The sequence below is a fragment of the Papaver somniferum genome, chromosome 7, assembly GCF_003573695.1.
Source record: "Papaver somniferum cultivar HN1 chromosome 7, ASM357369v1, whole genome shotgun sequence".
Taxonomy (NCBI): Eukaryota; Viridiplantae; Streptophyta; class Magnoliopsida; order Ranunculales; family Papaveraceae; genus Papaver; species Papaver somniferum.
The window spans coordinates 106,175,048-106,192,182 of record NC_039364.1 but is presented as its reverse complement, the minus strand read 5'-3'; the positions used below and the strand labels follow the sequence as shown (position 1 = coordinate 106,192,182).

Below are 17,135 nucleotides of genomic sequence, written 5' to 3'. Positions count from 1 at the left end.
ACAAAATTAGGGCTTTCTATAAGGTTGGAGAATCAGATCCCCTCAGCCACGCCATGAAATCTTTCATTGAAGTACGAAAGCCTATCTTTAAATCCGGAGCATCCACGGGTTATCGTAGACGACAGCAACAACGTGGATCACAATATCCATGATTCTTTCATGACTTTGAAGTATATTTGTGTTATACTGTTAGTTCACATTTTCAAGAAAACGGGAATGTTATTGATAGGCAACGCGCATGCTCAAGCTGTTATATCATGCTCAACATGCATTTCTCAGCAACAGGTACTGTCCAAGAACACATAGTTAAGTTAATTCCCCTTAGCTATTACAAGTTTCAGATTTGCAATTTTTGGATAAATTAATATTGGAAACTTTTTAACAGTCCAACTATCTGCTTAGGTTTATGAATACTTTCCTTGTGTTTGTGTAAGTGTATTAGTGTATATACTCGTATATAAGAAAATTTATAATTGCTTGTTTATGATGCTTGTAGTTTTTCTTTTTTTAAAACTACTCACTAGCAGCTAGGAGGATTTGTTGATAAAGCGAAAAAGAAAACAGAAAAAAAAAGAGGGACATAAAGCCATAACCTCAATGAGAAAAGTGAAATCAATAGATATACCCTTCAAAGTTGTAGTCATGCTATTAACAGTTGTTAATTAATTAGTACTCTATGTCTTAAAGGCGTTCTATATCCTTTCAACCCCAAACCTTTCTAGATCCCGCTATATATTAGGTTTGCCAATATATGTTGCGGAGAGTGGAAGAAATGATAAAATTGCTAGCAGATATCCCTGGAATGAATATACAAAAATGGAGTACGACTTTTCTACAAAGAAAAACATGGATGTTTAATAGTTTCATCTACTTGATTAATTACTACAGACTGATGATTCGATCATTGACCTAAATTTAATAGTTTTATTTGAGGAAGAAGGCTCAAGTAAGGTGCACTAGGAGTCTAGGAGGTCATTGTATGATCGATCAATGATCTTAACGAGCTCTCTACTTCAACCTCGGATTTATTTATTTTTCTTCCAGACATGCAAATATGCATCTTCTACACTACTAAGTGCAAGTCGAAAGGATTATTAGTAAGACAAAACACTGAATTGGTTCCTGTGTATGCTTTCATATATATTCTGTCTAAAACAGATTCTATGCCGTATATTCTAGAAATCTTGCTTTCGCCTTTTGCCAAAACACAAACGACCTTGATTTTGAATTCAAGAGTAAGAGATGAGCAGGCTGAAAAAGCGAAAAGCATATAGATATAGGACAACCCTACACCTTCCAGGTGGACCACTATTAGGCTGCTATACTTGTATACGCTTATTGTTGATGCAGTGTAGATAATACAATTGCGTACACGTTTCTTATCTGTACATTTGCTTTCTTCTAGCTTTTCCGAAAGAGAATAAGATTTATTCCCCAAAGGACGGAAAAGTTATTTGGGGCATCTTGCAAGATCAAATGTATAAGTCTCGTCACATATATAACTAACTAAATGTTGAGACGGTAGTCAGTATAAGTATCTAGCTGATTTAAGTATCAGATGTTTGACCCTTAAGTTAGTGTGGGAAATGCATTAACTCCAACAGTTAGGCATCGGGCGATTAATATTGCATGACCTATCAGTGTGATCCATACTTCTATTTTGCAAGGCATGTTTAACTTTGGTGGTGTTTTGTAGTTTGGTGACTAGTATAAGGGCAAAAGGACAGTGAAGAAATTTGCTTGTTATACAAAGTTTACAGCCTGTTTTTGTTTTTTAATTGAAATGCTCATGCAAATGCCAGCTGAAACCTAGCAATTGTCCCTTTCAAAATCAAGGCATTTCTCAGTAAAATTGTATCATGCAAACTCTCGGGTTCCAAGCACAAACCTAGAGCTATTGAGGGGTTATGTGAGTGTCAATTGCGTATTTTTGGTTAAAAATGCAGCTTCGATAGTTAGGGAAACTCCTAAATAACAATATATTAGAAACCAAGTTGAAGTATCTTGACAGTATCTCCTATGTAGCTCAAACATAGCTATATTTTGTTCTTATTTTGTGCATTTGTTTTTAAGAAAAACTACCTAGATCATTACAATCGCACTCAACTTAAAAATTAAGATTTTTACAGCATGCTTGTCATATTTTTGCAATACTGTTGGTGAAAGTTTATGCATCAATACTGCAACTGATCAGGACACATGATCTATATATTGAACAAGTACTCTTTGGCGATGACTGATGGGTAGGTGCATCTTATAAGAGTGAGTTACTTATGTACATCTTTACTTTAAAGGGCATTTATGTTGGCGCAATGCGGAAGTGTGATGGGTTTATGGAAATGATTTTAGAAAAAGAGGTTGGTTAATTGGAAAGTGAGGCTTTGATTAATTTTGGAAATGGAAAATGTTTACAAGGGAATTTAGTGTAGCTCTTTGGCTCACTATGTTTACAAAGAGACACTTTGGCTCTTACTAACTTTAGCTCTCACTCTATTCCTACTCTTGTTTACTCACTCGAGTTTTGGATTGTTGTTGGATGATCCCAAATGAATCCATCCTATGCCTATTTATAGGCTTCATGACCAACTACTTATTTCTCTAGATAGTTCTATCTGGACTCTTCTTTACACTCTCAACTTAGATATTACAGGAAAATTCTAGAGAAAAGAATTCTCTAGATAATACTTGATGTAAAGAAGGCCTAGAAGATTCTAGTATTGGGCTTTACTTAGTGTAGATGATTATTTGGGCTTTACTTATTGGGTTTTCACAAATTTTGTTTTTAACACCCCCTCTTAATTTGTGATGTTAAGTTTTTCTCTAAAATGATTGAATTTGTCCAATGTGACTGCTTTTGTGAAGATGTCAGCATTTTGTTCTTGTGTTGGATAAAATTGGAGCTCAATTTCCTTGTTTTCGACCAGCTCTCTGATAAAGTGATGTCGTAGCTCTATGTGTTTCGTCCGTCCGTGAAAGACTGGATTTTTTGTCATTGCAATTGTAGACATATTGTCACAGTAGATAGTCGTCGGCTGCTTTTGCCTTTGTTGTAGGTCGGTCATTATTCTTCTCAACCATACTGCTTCATATGTTGCACTTGTTGATGCTATGTACTCTGCTTCGGCTGACGATAGTGCTACCGTACTTTGCTTTTTAGAACTCCAAGAGATAACTTTTGCGCCCATACAGAAAACATATGGCCCGATGTGCTCTTTCGGTCTTCAGTAGAACCTGCCCAATCGCTATCTGTGAAGCCAATTAAATTATTATCTTTTTCTCTTGTATACTTGATGCCAAAATCCTTTGTTCCCTTGATGTATCGGAGAATTCTCTTTGCGGATGCATAGTGTAACTTACTTGGCTCGCTCATAAACCGAGAAACAATGCTTGTTGCATTGGCGATGTCTGGCCTTGTATTTGTTAAGTAGATCAGTGAGCTGACTAGACTTCTGAATAAGGTTGGATCAACTTTTGTCGCTCCATCATTTTTTACCAACTTCTCATTGGTACCCATTGGAGCTGCAATTGGTTTGCAATCCATCATGTTGAACCTTTTCAGTAAGTCTTCTGCATATTTTTCTTGGGAAATGAACATTTCTTCCGGAGATTGTTTTACTTGAATCCCAAGAAAATATCGCATAAGTCCTAAGTCTGTCATCTCATATTCTTTCATCATCTCCTTCTTAAATTTTTCTGCCATGTCTTGTTTTTTGCTGGCGTAAATTAAATCATCAACATAGAGACAGACAATTAGGAAGTCCGTACCTTGTTTTCTGATGTAGAGTGATGGCTCACTTGGACTTTTCTCAAATCCATTATCTCGGAAATACTTGTCGATTTTGTTGTTCCATGCACACGGTGCTTGCTTAAGACCGTATAGTGCTTTGCGAAGACGATATACCATTTTTTCTTTTCCTTTTCGGATATATCCTTGAGGTTGTTCAACGTACACCTCTTCTTCAAGTTCTCCGTTTAGGAACGCCGACTTTACATCTAATTGGTAGACTTTCATTTTGAGTTGAGCTGCCAAAGCTAACACCATCCGGATTGTTTCCATGCGAGCGACTGGGGCGAATGTCTCGTTGTAGTCAATTCCTGATTGCTGGGAATATCCTTTTGCAACTAGCCTTGCTTTGTGCTTTTGAATTCCCCCTTCTTCATTATATTTTTTCTTGTAGACCCATTTCAGACCAATTATTTCTTTCAATGGCTGATTGACGAGCTCCCATGTCTTATTTTTCTCATTACTCGCATTTCTTCGTCCATGGCGTTTCTCCATTTTTTTCTTCTTGCCGCTTCCTCATATTTTTGAGGTTCTAGTGCTATAAAAGCACAATTAGATACATTATAAATATCTCTTAGGGAACGCACCTTTCTAGGTGGGGCACTTGATCAGATGAGCTTGGACTTTGTTGTGTTGGACTAGGAGATCTCGGGCTTGCTGGTGGAGTGTTTTCTTCTTGGTGTGACAGATATGGCTCTTCTTCGATGAGTAGTGGAGACTCGTGGTTATCTGGTTCATCATTCCAATCCCAAGCTTTGAATTCATCAAAGATAACATCTCTTGATATTACCAGTTCCTTTGTATCTGGATTTAGAAGTCTATAGGCTTTAGACTCCTCGCTATATCCGATGAATATAAGCTTTTCTCCTTTTTCATCGAACTTTTCTCTATGTTGGGATGGAATATGTGAGTATGACACAACCAAAAATTCTGAAAGAAGTTACCTCGGCTTTTTCTTATGCCATCCCTCGTATGGAGTTTTGTGAACCGCTTTTGTTGGCGAGCGATTAAGGATGTACACTGGTGTTGACTGCTTCCGCCCAGTAGGTGTTGGGTAGCTTCCTTGCTTTTAGCATACTGCGAGCCATTTCCACGATCGTACGATTTTTCCTTTCCGCGACGCCGTTTTGTTGTGGAGTGTATCGGACGGTGAGCTCCTTTTTAATTCCATTTTCTTTGCAGTAGTTGATAAACTCTTTTGAAGTAAATTCTCCACCACGGTCTGTACGGAAACTTTCAATTGATGGCCACTTTGCTTCTCTGCCAGCGCCTTGAATTCTAGGAATTTAGTGAATGCCTCGGACTTTTGCTCAGAATGTACACCCACATCATCCTGGTATAATCGTCCACGAATAAGAGAAAATATCTTCTGTTGTTGAGTGAAGTTGTTCTTGTCGGACCGCAATATCAGCGTGCACCAATTCGAGGGGCCTTCTTGCTCTCCACGATGTCTTCGTAAATGGAAGTCTATGAAACTTCCCTAGAATACAACCTTCACATACTTTATCTCCACCGTCGATATTGGGAAGACCAATTACCATGCCTTTTGATTTTAGAACCTTTAAGGATCTGTAGTTGAGATGCCCGTATCTCAAATGCCATAGCTTTCCTTCGTCAATATGGTTGGTACTCATTGCACAATTTTCAATTGATGGCATAGATAGGGGAAAGACAAAATTTCCTGACATTTTTACTTTTGCCACCAATTGATTATTAATTTTATCATAAATTGTGCATTCTCCGTCTTCGAAATGTAGTGAGTACCCTTTTCTTATAAGTTGTCCAACACTTAATAAATTTTGAGCTAGGCCAGGAACATAAAGAACATCAGATATGTATCGAGTTTTACCTGACCTTGTACGTACGGATATGACTCCTCTTCCTTCAACATTCTGGAACTTTCCATCTCCAAGTTTGACTGGCGGAATCTCTTGTTCCTCCAATTTTACGAAATATTCTTTGTTTCCTGTCATATGGCTGCTGCATCCGCTGTCGACGTACCATATACCTTGCGATTCTTGTTGCGAGGTGAGGCAGGAATAGAATACTTGATTTGAGAATTGTTTTTCTCGGAATAGTTTGCTTCATTAAGCCAACAATCTTTCTCCATGTGATTTAATTTATCACACTTGGTGCACTTATACTTGCAATCTTCAGTTGCATGTCCAAACTTTTTGCAAACATTGCATCGGAGATTTGAGGAGTTATTTTTTCCGTACCTTTGATTGTTGTTTCTATAACCTCCTTTTCCTTTTCCACGTCCGCGGTAGAAATTTCTGGGTCCTTGATTTGACGTCGACCCTTTCTCGTACTGCGAGTTGGATGACGATCCCCCTCTGAGCTTTCTTTTTGGCTTCTGTATTTTTCTTCTCACTGAAATTTATTTTTGATTGAAATGCCTGCTCCAATGGTTGCTCCGCGAACCTATTTATTCTTTTCTCGTGCGCCTCGAGTGAACCCATTAATTCATGTACCGAGAGAGTCGATAAATTTTTTGATTCTTCAATGGCAGCGACGATATGATCAAATTTGAATGGTAAGCTTCTTAATATCTTTTCTACCACTCTTTTATTTTCAATGGTATCTCCATAACTACTGATTTGATTTACTATGCCAGTAACTCTTGAGAAGAAGTTCTGGATAGTTTCATTTTCTTTCATAAGTAAATTATCAAAATCTCGCCATAAATTTTGTAGTTTAATGGAGATTACCTTTTCTGATCCTTGGAATGCTACTTTGAGAATATTCCAGGCCTCCTGTGAAGTTTTTGCCACCGAAATTCGAGGAAAAATAGCTTTGCTTACGCCCTGTTGTAGAAACAGTAATGCTTTAGCATCTTTCTTCTTATTTTCCTTATACTCTTTTTTCTGCGTCCGTCCATGACGACAGAGTTTCTGCCGACTCTGGTACTTTATAACCTTCTTCTATAAAATCCCATAGGTCTTGTGAAATGAATAGTGTCTTCATTTGTAGACTCCAATAATCGTAACTCTCACCATCAAAAATTGGAATTAGACTTTGGGCATAGTTGAAACCTTGAATATTTGGTTAATTGCCATGGTAGAGTTTTAGGATTACTGGGTTAGGTTTGCTCTGATACCAAATTTGTTGGCGCAATGCGGAAATGTGATGGGTTTATGGAAATGATTTAGGAAAGAGGTTGGTTAATTGAAAGTGAGGCTTTGATTAATATGAAAATGAAAATGTTACAAGGGTTGTGTAGCAACTTTGGCTTCACTAGTTGTTTACAAAGAGGCACTTTGGCTCTTACTCTAACTCTAGCTCTCACTCTACTACTTGTTACTCACTTGAGTTTTGATTGTTGTTGGATGATCCCAAATGAATCCATCCTATGCCTATTTATAGGCTTCATGACCAACTACTTACTTCTCTAGATAGTTCTATCTAGACTCTTCTTTACACTCTCAACTTAGATATTACAGGAAAATTCTAGGGAAAAGAATTCTCTAAATAATACTTGATGTAAAGAAGGCCTAGAAGATTCTAGTATTGGGCTTTACTTAGTGTAGATGATTATTTGAGCTTTACTTATTGGGTTTTCACAAATTATGTTTTTAACAATTTAATCCCTTAAACAAGTTCAGAAACAGTACTTGAACATGACTAATCACGGATTTAATATGTTGTACTACAACATAGTGTTGTAGTGTATTGATATTTTCTAAGCTCCGTGATAATACTGGTGATAAAGTACGGTTTAGATATTTTATGACGTGTTGTTTGCCTAAATAGATAAGTACCGCATAAACTTCACAGAAATTTCTATTGCAGTAAGTGGAAAGAACTATACTTAAGTTTCATTGGTCTGCCTTTAAGGGTCGATTGCATCCAACAAAATTCTTCAAATTATAGCAAGGGCCATGGTTAAGAAGTTCGATATTGTATCGACACCAAAAAAATACATGGGTGATTACTTTCATGTTTATGATCCAGTAGGCACTCAATTTTTGATCCCACGCTTCATTTATTTATGAAGATTTTCTCTAAATATATATACCTTGGTACATACCTTTCATGGTTATGTTTTAGCAGCGGCTGGCGCATCCACCTCGATCCATCTTGAACTCAGTAGTCCGGCTGCAGTGATTTAAGAGGTGCCTGGCTGATTTTCTTCCTGCACATTGTTAAGATCTTAGAAGGATTTATCCTGAGGTCAAGTGTTAAGTACTATAATACAAAAACAACTTGGCATATATGAGGACACTAACATGCAACCTTTTGAGTGTGATTCAAATACTATTTACAGGACAGGCATCCTTATCAGTTGTATATGGACCAAGCTAAGATGAGCACTCCCCAATAGAGCTTTTGATAGACAAAGAAGAAGCAATGGCTAACCTGTTGGTCCTGTTTGTCCCCTGGAAGTGGAATGATCATGCATGCTTTGGATACTTGCCATATAACAAGGGGAACTCGGTTCCTTTTTTTCTTAAAAGATTTGAAACACCATCATTCAGGTTACAACATTTCAAGGATGAATCTGATCAAGGTCGGTTAAATAATGCAGTCTTTCTTATTTTATCATGTAGGCAAGGTAAGGTAATAAAGACTAATACTTTTTGAGTGAAAAGGCTCCAAGTTGCCGAGCCAGCAAAAATATGGCACAATTTTCTCCTTTCTTTACACAGCTCCAGAAATTTGAAGGTTGATTCAGGATCAGAATTCATATTTTACTCCAATAGTTTTAGTTCAGTTCATCTATTATTTTTTAAAGTTTACAGTTTATTTCTATTTTTAATCCACGGTGAAAGATTAAAGTTTAAAGAATAACTGATAGTATTTTGTGACCCATTCTATCGATATTGCCAGTGCATCAGCACCCTGTTGGTGATATCTATCAGTAACCTGGCCTAGTTGAATTGCACTCTTAATTTGCTCTTCAATTAGCACGTGTAATGCTATATTGCAATCAGGAAATACTCAAAAACTCAAGGAAACGCCAATATCTGTTTTTTAGAGAGGTTAAAACGCACACAAGAGATTGGCGTTTCAACCTCTCTGCTTGTGATGAGACATCCTAAAGATTTACTGTAGAGAGGTTAAAACGCACACAAGAAGAAAAGAAGAAGGTGAAACTGGTTTCACTTACTTGCAACCTAGCCTACATCAGAATAACAGTAAATCTTGATTTACTTGACATACAGAAAAAGATCAATTGAAAACAATCAAGCAGTTGAATAGTGATAACACAATAAAACAGGAACAGTCAAAACCTACCTGCCCAGCAGAAACCGATCAAAAAAAAAAAAAAATTAAGGTATGAACGAATGTGAACTAACAATGAATCACAGCAACTGATCTCATAGCAACAGCGCGCACAGACACTAGTAGTATTTTTTCCTTTTTTCTTTCATTCTCAAGAAGAAAGGAAAAAAAAAAAACTATGACAGAACAATAGAAACAAACTTACAAACGAACCCTGGAATAGTAAAGAAAATACAAACTTACAGAGGAAAGAGGAAGAAACCCCTCTGTTTTGAACTTTAAAGCGAATACGGAAATTGTAATGCCAATCAGGCAATGTTTTTTTTTTTTTTTTTAACAACTAACTGCTCCCTTTTACTCCCCCATCTATTTCTACTTTCTCCCCCGTATCGCAAGGAGTAGGAAGTAACAGAAGCCATGTGCCTTGATTTTACTGACACCTTATAATATCTTGATTGCGTGTGATGAAACAATTCCTGTCTCTGATCATCATAAAGTCCCAGATTGCTTTAGGTCGATTCACTTGGTAGATCACAATACAAGAATCTAAAACCTAGTAGTACATAGGTAACTCCCTGAAATTTAGGAAGTCAAGACAGTCGTGATTTATGACTCCCAAATTCTATACTCCCTTCCCTCCCTCCCAAATTCTTATGTGCCATTTATGTTACCTATGGGTGGGTTAAGGGATGTCTTCGCTTACTTTGAACATCTACCGACTTTGGTTCACTTTCTGTATTTGGGTGGGTTAAGGGATGTCTTCATTTACTTTGAACATCTACCGACTTTGGTCAACAGTATTGGTCCCGTAAAATTTGGTCCTTTAGCATCATCATTCATCAATATTACATCATTCATCCGGAAAAAACTTCGTATTTTACTAGATACCCTCGTTCCAACTCAGTTGAATAAAAAATTCCAAGAGCATTTAAACCAACTTAACTAAACTCCCAATAGGTTGCTTCAAACATTACAAATGTTATTATTAACAATGAGTTCAAGCTTAACCAAACCCAAGAAAGGAATAAGCAAAGATACACTTATGTACAAAATACAGGAATAAAATACTCGGAAACAAACAGAGAACTGATAATCACTCAACCCAACTTCTAAAAATCTTGAAATTACCTCTTTCTTGCAGTCATAGTTGATCCCTTACTAATTGCACTAGTAGAACAACTTTGTGACCAAGCCGATGGCTTGACTGACCCTGAGAGCAACCTTGTTGTTATAGATGCTTTTATTTTCCTTCTCTTCAACTCCAACTCCATTCGCGAAGAGCCAGAACTATCCGGGAAAATCGAGGCAGCTTTGATCAAGGCTCGCTTGTCCTTTCTGCTCCGTTCAAACTTGGAAGGGAACTTGACTCGTTTTGCCTCTGAATTATCTTCTTCTGATCGAGGCAGTAGTCTTATCGCAAGGCCCATTTTTGCAGAGGCAGCCTCTTCTTCTACAACCCTTTTCTTTTGACTCTGCATGATGCGAAGTTGAAGAGTAAGTTTACAAAATCAGGTGAAAAGAAAGTAAACCAAGCAACCAAACCTTGCAAAAGGAAAACAAACTCAAACTTGAAGAATTGGAACAGTATTCTGTACCCTAAGTCGAGACCGCAGAGCCTTGTTAAGGGAGTAATCATCTGAATGCCTAGAATCAGAAACGCGCTGCAAGCGCACCAGTACTGGTTCAGCTTGTTTCTTTTTCTGTAAATCCTCTTCCTGGTGTTCAAGACGGTAGAATGGATCTGCAAGCTTTCCTCTTTCTACAAAATGAATTGATTAAATGAGGCTCGGATTCTAAACAAACCTAACCAAAAGTATCATCATTGTGCTTGGATATCAAAAGCCAACCTTCAGCTGCTGGGAGTTCAAAAGTCTCTGCATCTTCAACATCGTAATCCTCAGTCTTTTTCTGAGCCCCGCTGATAATTACATACTCACAGTTTTTTGGATCTGTATGGATAACAATCTCATTTTGACAACATGCTGATTTCATGGTAAAGCTCCAAATCTGATGCAAAAAAAAAAAAGGATTCATTATTAAAAGGATAAGATAAAGGTACATATAAGTACATACATATGTTACATATAAGCGACAGGAGTCCAGATTGTTTTAATGCATATGAAAATGCAGATGATATCCCAACTTGAATGAGCCATATTCTGGCCTGTATAGCTCCCTAACTTGGGGCGTCTACTACAGTTTCAGGTGCAAAGAATACCTTTGTGGAGTAATAATTTCCCACTTGCTTCTTCTCTGCATTGAATCTTACACCCTTTCCAATCATGGAATTGCATCCCCCACACCAAATATTGAAAGGCATCTCAAACCTGAAAAAAAGTAGAAAAAATCATTGGCATCCTGAAACCTATGACCTGCAAATAAAGCGACCATCTTTCACTATTTCAAGCATATTGTCCTTATCAAATTAAGACATCTTGCAACAGCATTTCAACCTGTTATTTTGCTTATCAATTTTCTACAGTAAGGAAACTCCCTGATCTTTTGTACCCCATGGCGTAAGTGTTCTCACGAATCACGGTTTTCTGATCTTAAAATATCAAAGTACACAACTTCTAACTCCAGCAGGTCAGAAAGAGCACTTCAGTGCACCAATTAGTAACTCCTTTTGCAGACAAGATCGATCCACTTGGTTGTAAAAGTAAAAACTGTACATAACATCTTGGATCGTAACCTTAACTTGAAAATAATGCAAAACCGTACCCTCACATTAAAAATGATTTGAAAAGAAGTTAAGAAGGTTTTGCAATTTCTCGTGGAAGCATTCCTACCTTAGGCTTGCTAACTTTTAGAGATATGTATTTTATACAGACATTTTCGGTGGCGTAGAAAAGGTTTTGAGAATGTGCACTGAAAGCTAAATAGATACAAATGTAAGGAAGATCGGCAATTGCACTCAAAATACCAAGTAGCTAGGCCAAAAATAAAGACAATGATTAAGATGACTTAGTCAACGAATATCACTGAACCCCCCGATATGATCTTCAATTAAACTTGAAACTCTCTACACACTCAAAATGATATTCATGCATTTAAAAAATAAATGCTACCCAAACTTAGTTGTGATAATCGTTTGAGGAATATGGCAGCCTAAAGAACGACAGTTAACCATACAAAAACAAAACTTATTTATGATCCTAGTTTCAACAACTTCTTGCATCGATCATGTGGTATGTATGATAGGCCATGGACTACAGACACAAAACACAATTCAGTATTCACAATTTAACAAATTAATTGTGGTCCACTGGTATATCTTTGATGATTACTGGAACTACATGATTTAAAAACCTTAATAAGAAAATAAATAGAACTCATCCTAATTTCAACAACTTCTTGTATAGATCATGTGGTCAAGTATGATAGGCCATGGGCTACAGACAGAAAGCACAATTTAGTATCAAAAATTTAACATATTAATTGCGGTCCACTGGTAAATCTTTGATGATTATTGGAAGCATTAAATTAGCACCTCCAATCCCTTACCAATACACACATGAATAGAGTGCAAAACTCCATACCTTATTACCAGAATCCCCTGATCTATCTTTTTTGCCCGCTCCCTTAGAGCATGTTGTCCATGAAACTTGTTCAAAGAACCCTGAAAATAAGATAAAAATAGGACCGCGGTTTTCAACAAAAAAAATAATATGAAAAGAAGCATTTAAGCTCTAAGGTAAATCAGTCAACCAAAGTATAAGTGACAGATCAAGTAAAAATACCTGGTCGGGGGTCCATTCTGGGGGGTAGTAAAAGTTATCTGCTCTAGCAGCTGCAAGCGTAGACTGCAAGAAACAAAAGAAAAATGTTACACAACTAAACACGAGCAAACACAAACTAAGGAAAATCACAGCAAACAAACAGAAACATAGTGCTGTTTGCCTTGTGACACAAATTCAAATGACTAAGATCGAAATTACTTGATTCTCACATTAGAAAACTAACTAAGCCTTCTCTCATAAACAAATACTGAGATACTGCACACTTTCATTCTGGTAAAACTTCAAGATCTGTTATAAATGGTTCAGGGGGAGGGGTCACCGCAAAATGTAACAGCAATAACACGAGGTTAACAGTGCCAAGGAGTAACTCCATTAAACGAAACTATAAATTCGAAACTTAATGCATTCCTTTTTCCAGAACTAACTAACCCCAGACATCATTGAAATATCAGCCAAGGACCATGTTAAAGTCACGGACCAAACAGTCGTTAAACACCGGCTTGTTTCTTTATCACTTACAATAAGCTCAGTGTATGACGCCTAGAGTATGACTCTAACAGGATCCCCATTATTCAAATATTTAATAGCTCCCAAATGGCCAATTTCAACCATTACTGTAATCAGCCAGGGGCCACAGGACATTTGGTTCCAGTTGCTCAGTTTAGCTGTCTAGCCATTAGTATCCGAATTTCGCTTAAAATATTTGTGGTATGTTATTTTATTATTTCGGACCAACAGCTGCTTTAGGTTTTTACTTTTTCTTTTGGTTTCAAATAACTAAAATTCAGTATTGATCAAAGTAACTCCTTACACAATTATTGAGTCAAAATCTGTCAGTAATGGTATTCAAGAATGCTAGCTCCCTGAAAGATCTCTTAATTCTACCATGCAAAAGCAGCAGGATAGGCATAAGCACCTAGAAAGAACTCTAATCCAACAACATCCTATTGAATGTCTGCTAGGCAACATTAGAACTTCTAAATAAGATTCACCAAGCTTTTTTATCCTGTTATATTCACACTGAAACTATCTAGATAATGAAACTTGAATCAAATTATGTCTTGTTCTGGGATTATAGATCACCATGAAGAAAAACAGAAGGTCCTATATTCTTCATGCTAGTTTCAATTTCCAAAAACGAAATCGTAAAATTAACCAATTTATCCGATTATGACTAATTCAGCAGTTAATCGAACCCTAGATTCCTCATATGTTCTCGGGAGATATAATGGTGATGAAACCCTAGGTATATCTTTAAAAAAAAAAGGCAAACATGAAACAGATAAAATCTTTAGTTCGTGATGATGAAACCCTAATTAGTTTCTGGAATCAAATTAAGAAAGGCAGCAAACAAATGGATCAAAAAGAGATATGAAATTAATTTTTTTTAGGGGAGAATCAAAAGACATACCATGATGTTTTGCCCTCACGTATGACTAATCAGATGATGAGTTGATCTCCAAAGTTCTGCGACCAAACCTGCTCTTCTCTTGTAGAAAGGAAATCTTTGTTTCTGAGATGAAGAAGGTGCCGGATATTTACCCTTTACACCGTTAGTTTTGTGAAGCCTCGTAGAATATTCCTTTTCGGGTCAGACACACACATATGGGCCCAACCCGAACTACTAACAAGACACCGAACCGCTAGTCGGTCTATATATAAGCATTCACAGAGTGAGAAATCTCTTACTGTCTTCTCCAAAAAGAAATCAAAATTATTAAACTTGAGCAGAAAAAAAGAAGAAAAAGGAACCTCACAAAGACGACTGAGAATGGAGGATGCTTCAAAACAAACAATCGCACACGAAGTTGGAGGAATTAATGATGCCCTACGTTTTGGTTTAAATGGTGTTAAGAGTGATATAGTTGGAGTTCATCCTGTTCAATCCACCTTTAAATCTGTATGTTCGTTTTCTTTTCCCATCTGGTTTTTTTCCCCAACACTAAGTAATTAATCATTCTGATATTTGTGCCGTTCTTTTATTTTTGTATTTTTTAGACAAAGATGTCACAGGCTGAGATGAAACGGAGGGGTCTTGCTATGACTTATGGATCTGCTTTTCCATTGAAGATGGATCTAGATTCACGGATGCTAGCTAGGTACATATTGAAGATTACAACTTAGATTTCTTCTCAAGTATATATGTTTAATTTTTATTTTGTGCTAAAATTAGGGTTTATGTTACAGGCTGTTAGGTAAAGTTATTAGGGTTTTTTTAAAGAAAATGTGTTGAAGTATATGCAGCTAATTAGTAACTACTGATGACTGATGTATGGAAATCGGTGAATTAGGTCTTTTGGTGGGGTATTAGTAGATTAAATTGGGTTTATCAAGTGCTGTCATCAATTAGGTATTTGGGTTTTCTTTTATATGGCACTATCAAATTTGTTTGCATACCCATGCTAACTTACCTCTTAGCTTCTTGAATCAAATTTGTTGACCAATTGGGTCCTTTCTCTTTTTGAGGGAAGAAATCTAACCTGTTCCCATGACCTTTGTCTGTGAGTATGAGTCTCTAATTGACCCTGCATCTCTATATTTACATCTTTAAAGTTTCGTTCTGTATCATGCTAGTAAGTCAGAAGGTGCAATCCTACAATGGCTTTTCATCTCCAATATTTAGACACTCGATCTGCTCTCGAAACAGCATCTTAGATACAAGAGTAGGGTAGAGTGGCTGCATCTGTCACTTCAAGAATGTGGCATCAAGTATGTCTGTGTAAAGTATAGAGAACTTCAGTCTTTGACCTGTGTCACCTTGCAATATTTTAAACCTAAGGGTCTGAGGCTTTCTACTGAACAATGCCAGCCGACCTTGTTGCTCGACTTGCTTACGGTTTATCTTGAATGACGGCAGATACAGTATATACTATAAAATCGGGAATCCTAAGCAGTCGATGTACTATAAATTCTTCCAGTGCTCTGCTGTTAGTTGATTGATCTATCTCTCTTATATATAATGCTTAGATAACCCGCATGCACTGTTCTCAAGTGTTTTAGTAATTCAGGTGTATACTTGTGAAAACGTGGTGAATTGAGCAATTGTTCATTTATTGTTATCACCAGCTAAAATTGTATCTTAAATACCCTTGTCATTTTTTTGTGCAAGTTGTTTCTCGCGAACACTTAATATCAGTTACTATCGAGTAGCCTTTGAGGTCAATGATACGTTGTTTGGAATTTTGATTTAATCACCTAGTTGTTTGTTGCGAGTCACTGCTTGTTTTAAAACTCATCTAGTGGAATCCTATATACACTTAACTTCAATTACATTTCAAACTTTTTGTTTTTATGTCTATTGTTATTTTCATAGCTTCATGTTAATTTCTCCCAACTTCCTTTGCAGGTTTCAAAGGCCTCCAGGGGCGGTGTCATCATCCATGCTAGGTCTCGAGGCTGTCAATGGTACCTTGGATGACTTCGGTTTCGAAGATTTCCATTGCCTAAATGGTAAGGGCATCCAGTCATGATATTCTATATTCATCTTTAGGATTCTACATTATCATTAACAACAGTTACGATTATTGGATTGCCCTGAGGAGAATTTACTGAATTTCATCTGTATACTATGTATGAGCTTTAATCTACATTCAGAACCCTTATACCTTAAGAGCCCTTGTTGGCAGCATCCAAATGTTGATTAACTGAACTTACTAGTACAATGCTATTGCAGCTTATATTCTAACTGGGGTTCTTATTCATGTTGTTGCAGACCCACGTGAATCTGAAACTTACAGGCCAGCTGACATGCATCATGGAATGGAAGTTCGTCTTGGCCTATCCAGTGGACCAGTCTGCCCCAGTTTCATTTGATCTTCACTTTTGAAAGTGAGATAGATAAAAACTCTTCCTTCTGGTTGCAATTTCATGGTGGTCGTGCTTAGTAGTTTGCCTGTTCAGCACAGGGTACCTCCTTATATACATTGAAGTTCATTTTCGTATGCATTTGAACCAGCAATGTGCAGAACTTGTTAGATTCCTTGAAATGAAAACTGAGTATATAATTTTAGAGTCTATGTGATTTGCTGTAAGCTTAATATCAGTTTATGGTGTCAATGATCATCTTTGGTAATCCGTACCTTTATGAAGAAAGAGATGAAATTTACCAGTCAGTGAATCACTGATCATCTTATGGTAGCACAATCCCATTGAGTTTGTCGATGCTGTGTTTGACAAAGCATGGGTCGATCAATACTTGAAACGATCACTGATTTGACTCTTGCAGTAACGAAATAACCCTGTGTTGGTTGTTGTAAAAGAGTAAATGAAAAACATACATGGTGGCATCTTCCCTTTATGTACACAGGCGAGTCACCCACACCTATGGATGACCAACGTTCTAAATTAGTTGCCTCGTTAAAACTTCGCCAGTTAAAAAACCTCGA

General features: G+C 37.0%; 2 protein-coding genes across 2 annotated transcripts; one reads left to right on the top strand and one right to left on the bottom strand.

The window, feature by feature from the left end:
• Nucleotides 1-9,914: 9,914 nt before the first annotated feature.
• On the bottom strand, nucleotides 9,915-14,294 carry LOC113298054 (coiled-coil domain-containing protein 130-like). The gene is made up of 7 exons (XM_026546708.1): nucleotides 14,162-14,294; nucleotides 12,751-12,813; nucleotides 12,550-12,629; nucleotides 11,229-11,337; nucleotides 10,858-11,017; nucleotides 10,606-10,769; nucleotides 9,915-10,482 (listed from the first exon to the last, which is right to left on the bottom strand). Exons 1-7 carry the CDS (start codon nucleotides 14,162-14,164, stop codon nucleotides 10,135-10,137), a joined length of 927 nt encoding a protein of 308 aa, XP_026402493.1. The 5' UTR covers nucleotides 14,165-14,294; the 3' UTR covers nucleotides 9,915-10,134.
• A 136-nt stretch (nucleotides 14,295-14,430) lies between these two features.
• LOC113298055 (cyclin-B1-2-like) lies at nucleotides 14,431-16,862 on the top strand. The gene is made up of 4 exons (XM_026546709.1): nucleotides 14,431-14,650; nucleotides 14,749-14,849; nucleotides 16,097-16,200; nucleotides 16,463-16,862. Exons 1-4 carry the CDS (start codon nucleotides 14,522-14,524, stop codon nucleotides 16,561-16,563), a joined length of 435 nt encoding a protein of 144 aa, XP_026402494.1. The 5' UTR covers nucleotides 14,431-14,521; the 3' UTR covers nucleotides 16,564-16,862.
• Nucleotides 16,863-17,135: the final 273 nt, after the last annotated feature.

What these genes read in the sequence shown, in the direction of transcription:
- LOC113298054 (XM_026546708.1), bottom strand. An exon ending in CAGAATGGACCCCCGACCAG is followed by an intron (nt 12,630 to 12,750) that starts GTATTTTTACTT and finishes TCTTATTTTCAG; the next exon opens with GGTTCTTTGAACAAGTTTCA. An exon ending in TGAACTCCCAGCAGCTGAAG is followed by an intron (nt 10,770 to 10,857) that starts GTTGGCTTTTGA and finishes TTCATTTTGTAG; the next exon opens with AAAGAGGAAAGCTTGCAGAT.
- LOC113298055 (XM_026546709.1), top strand. Translation starts at nt 14,522, where the DNA reads ATGGAGGATGCTTCAAAACAAACAATCGCACACGAAGTTGGAGGAATT. An exon ending in TTCAATCCACCTTTAAATCT is followed by an intron (nt 14,651 to 14,748) that starts GTATGTTCGTTT and finishes TGTATTTTTTAG; the next exon opens with ACAAAGATGTCACAGGCTGA. An exon ending in AGATTTCCATTGCCTAAATG is followed by an intron (nt 16,201 to 16,462) that starts GTAAGGGCATCC and finishes ATGTTGTTGCAG; the next exon opens with ACCCACGTGAATCTGAAACT.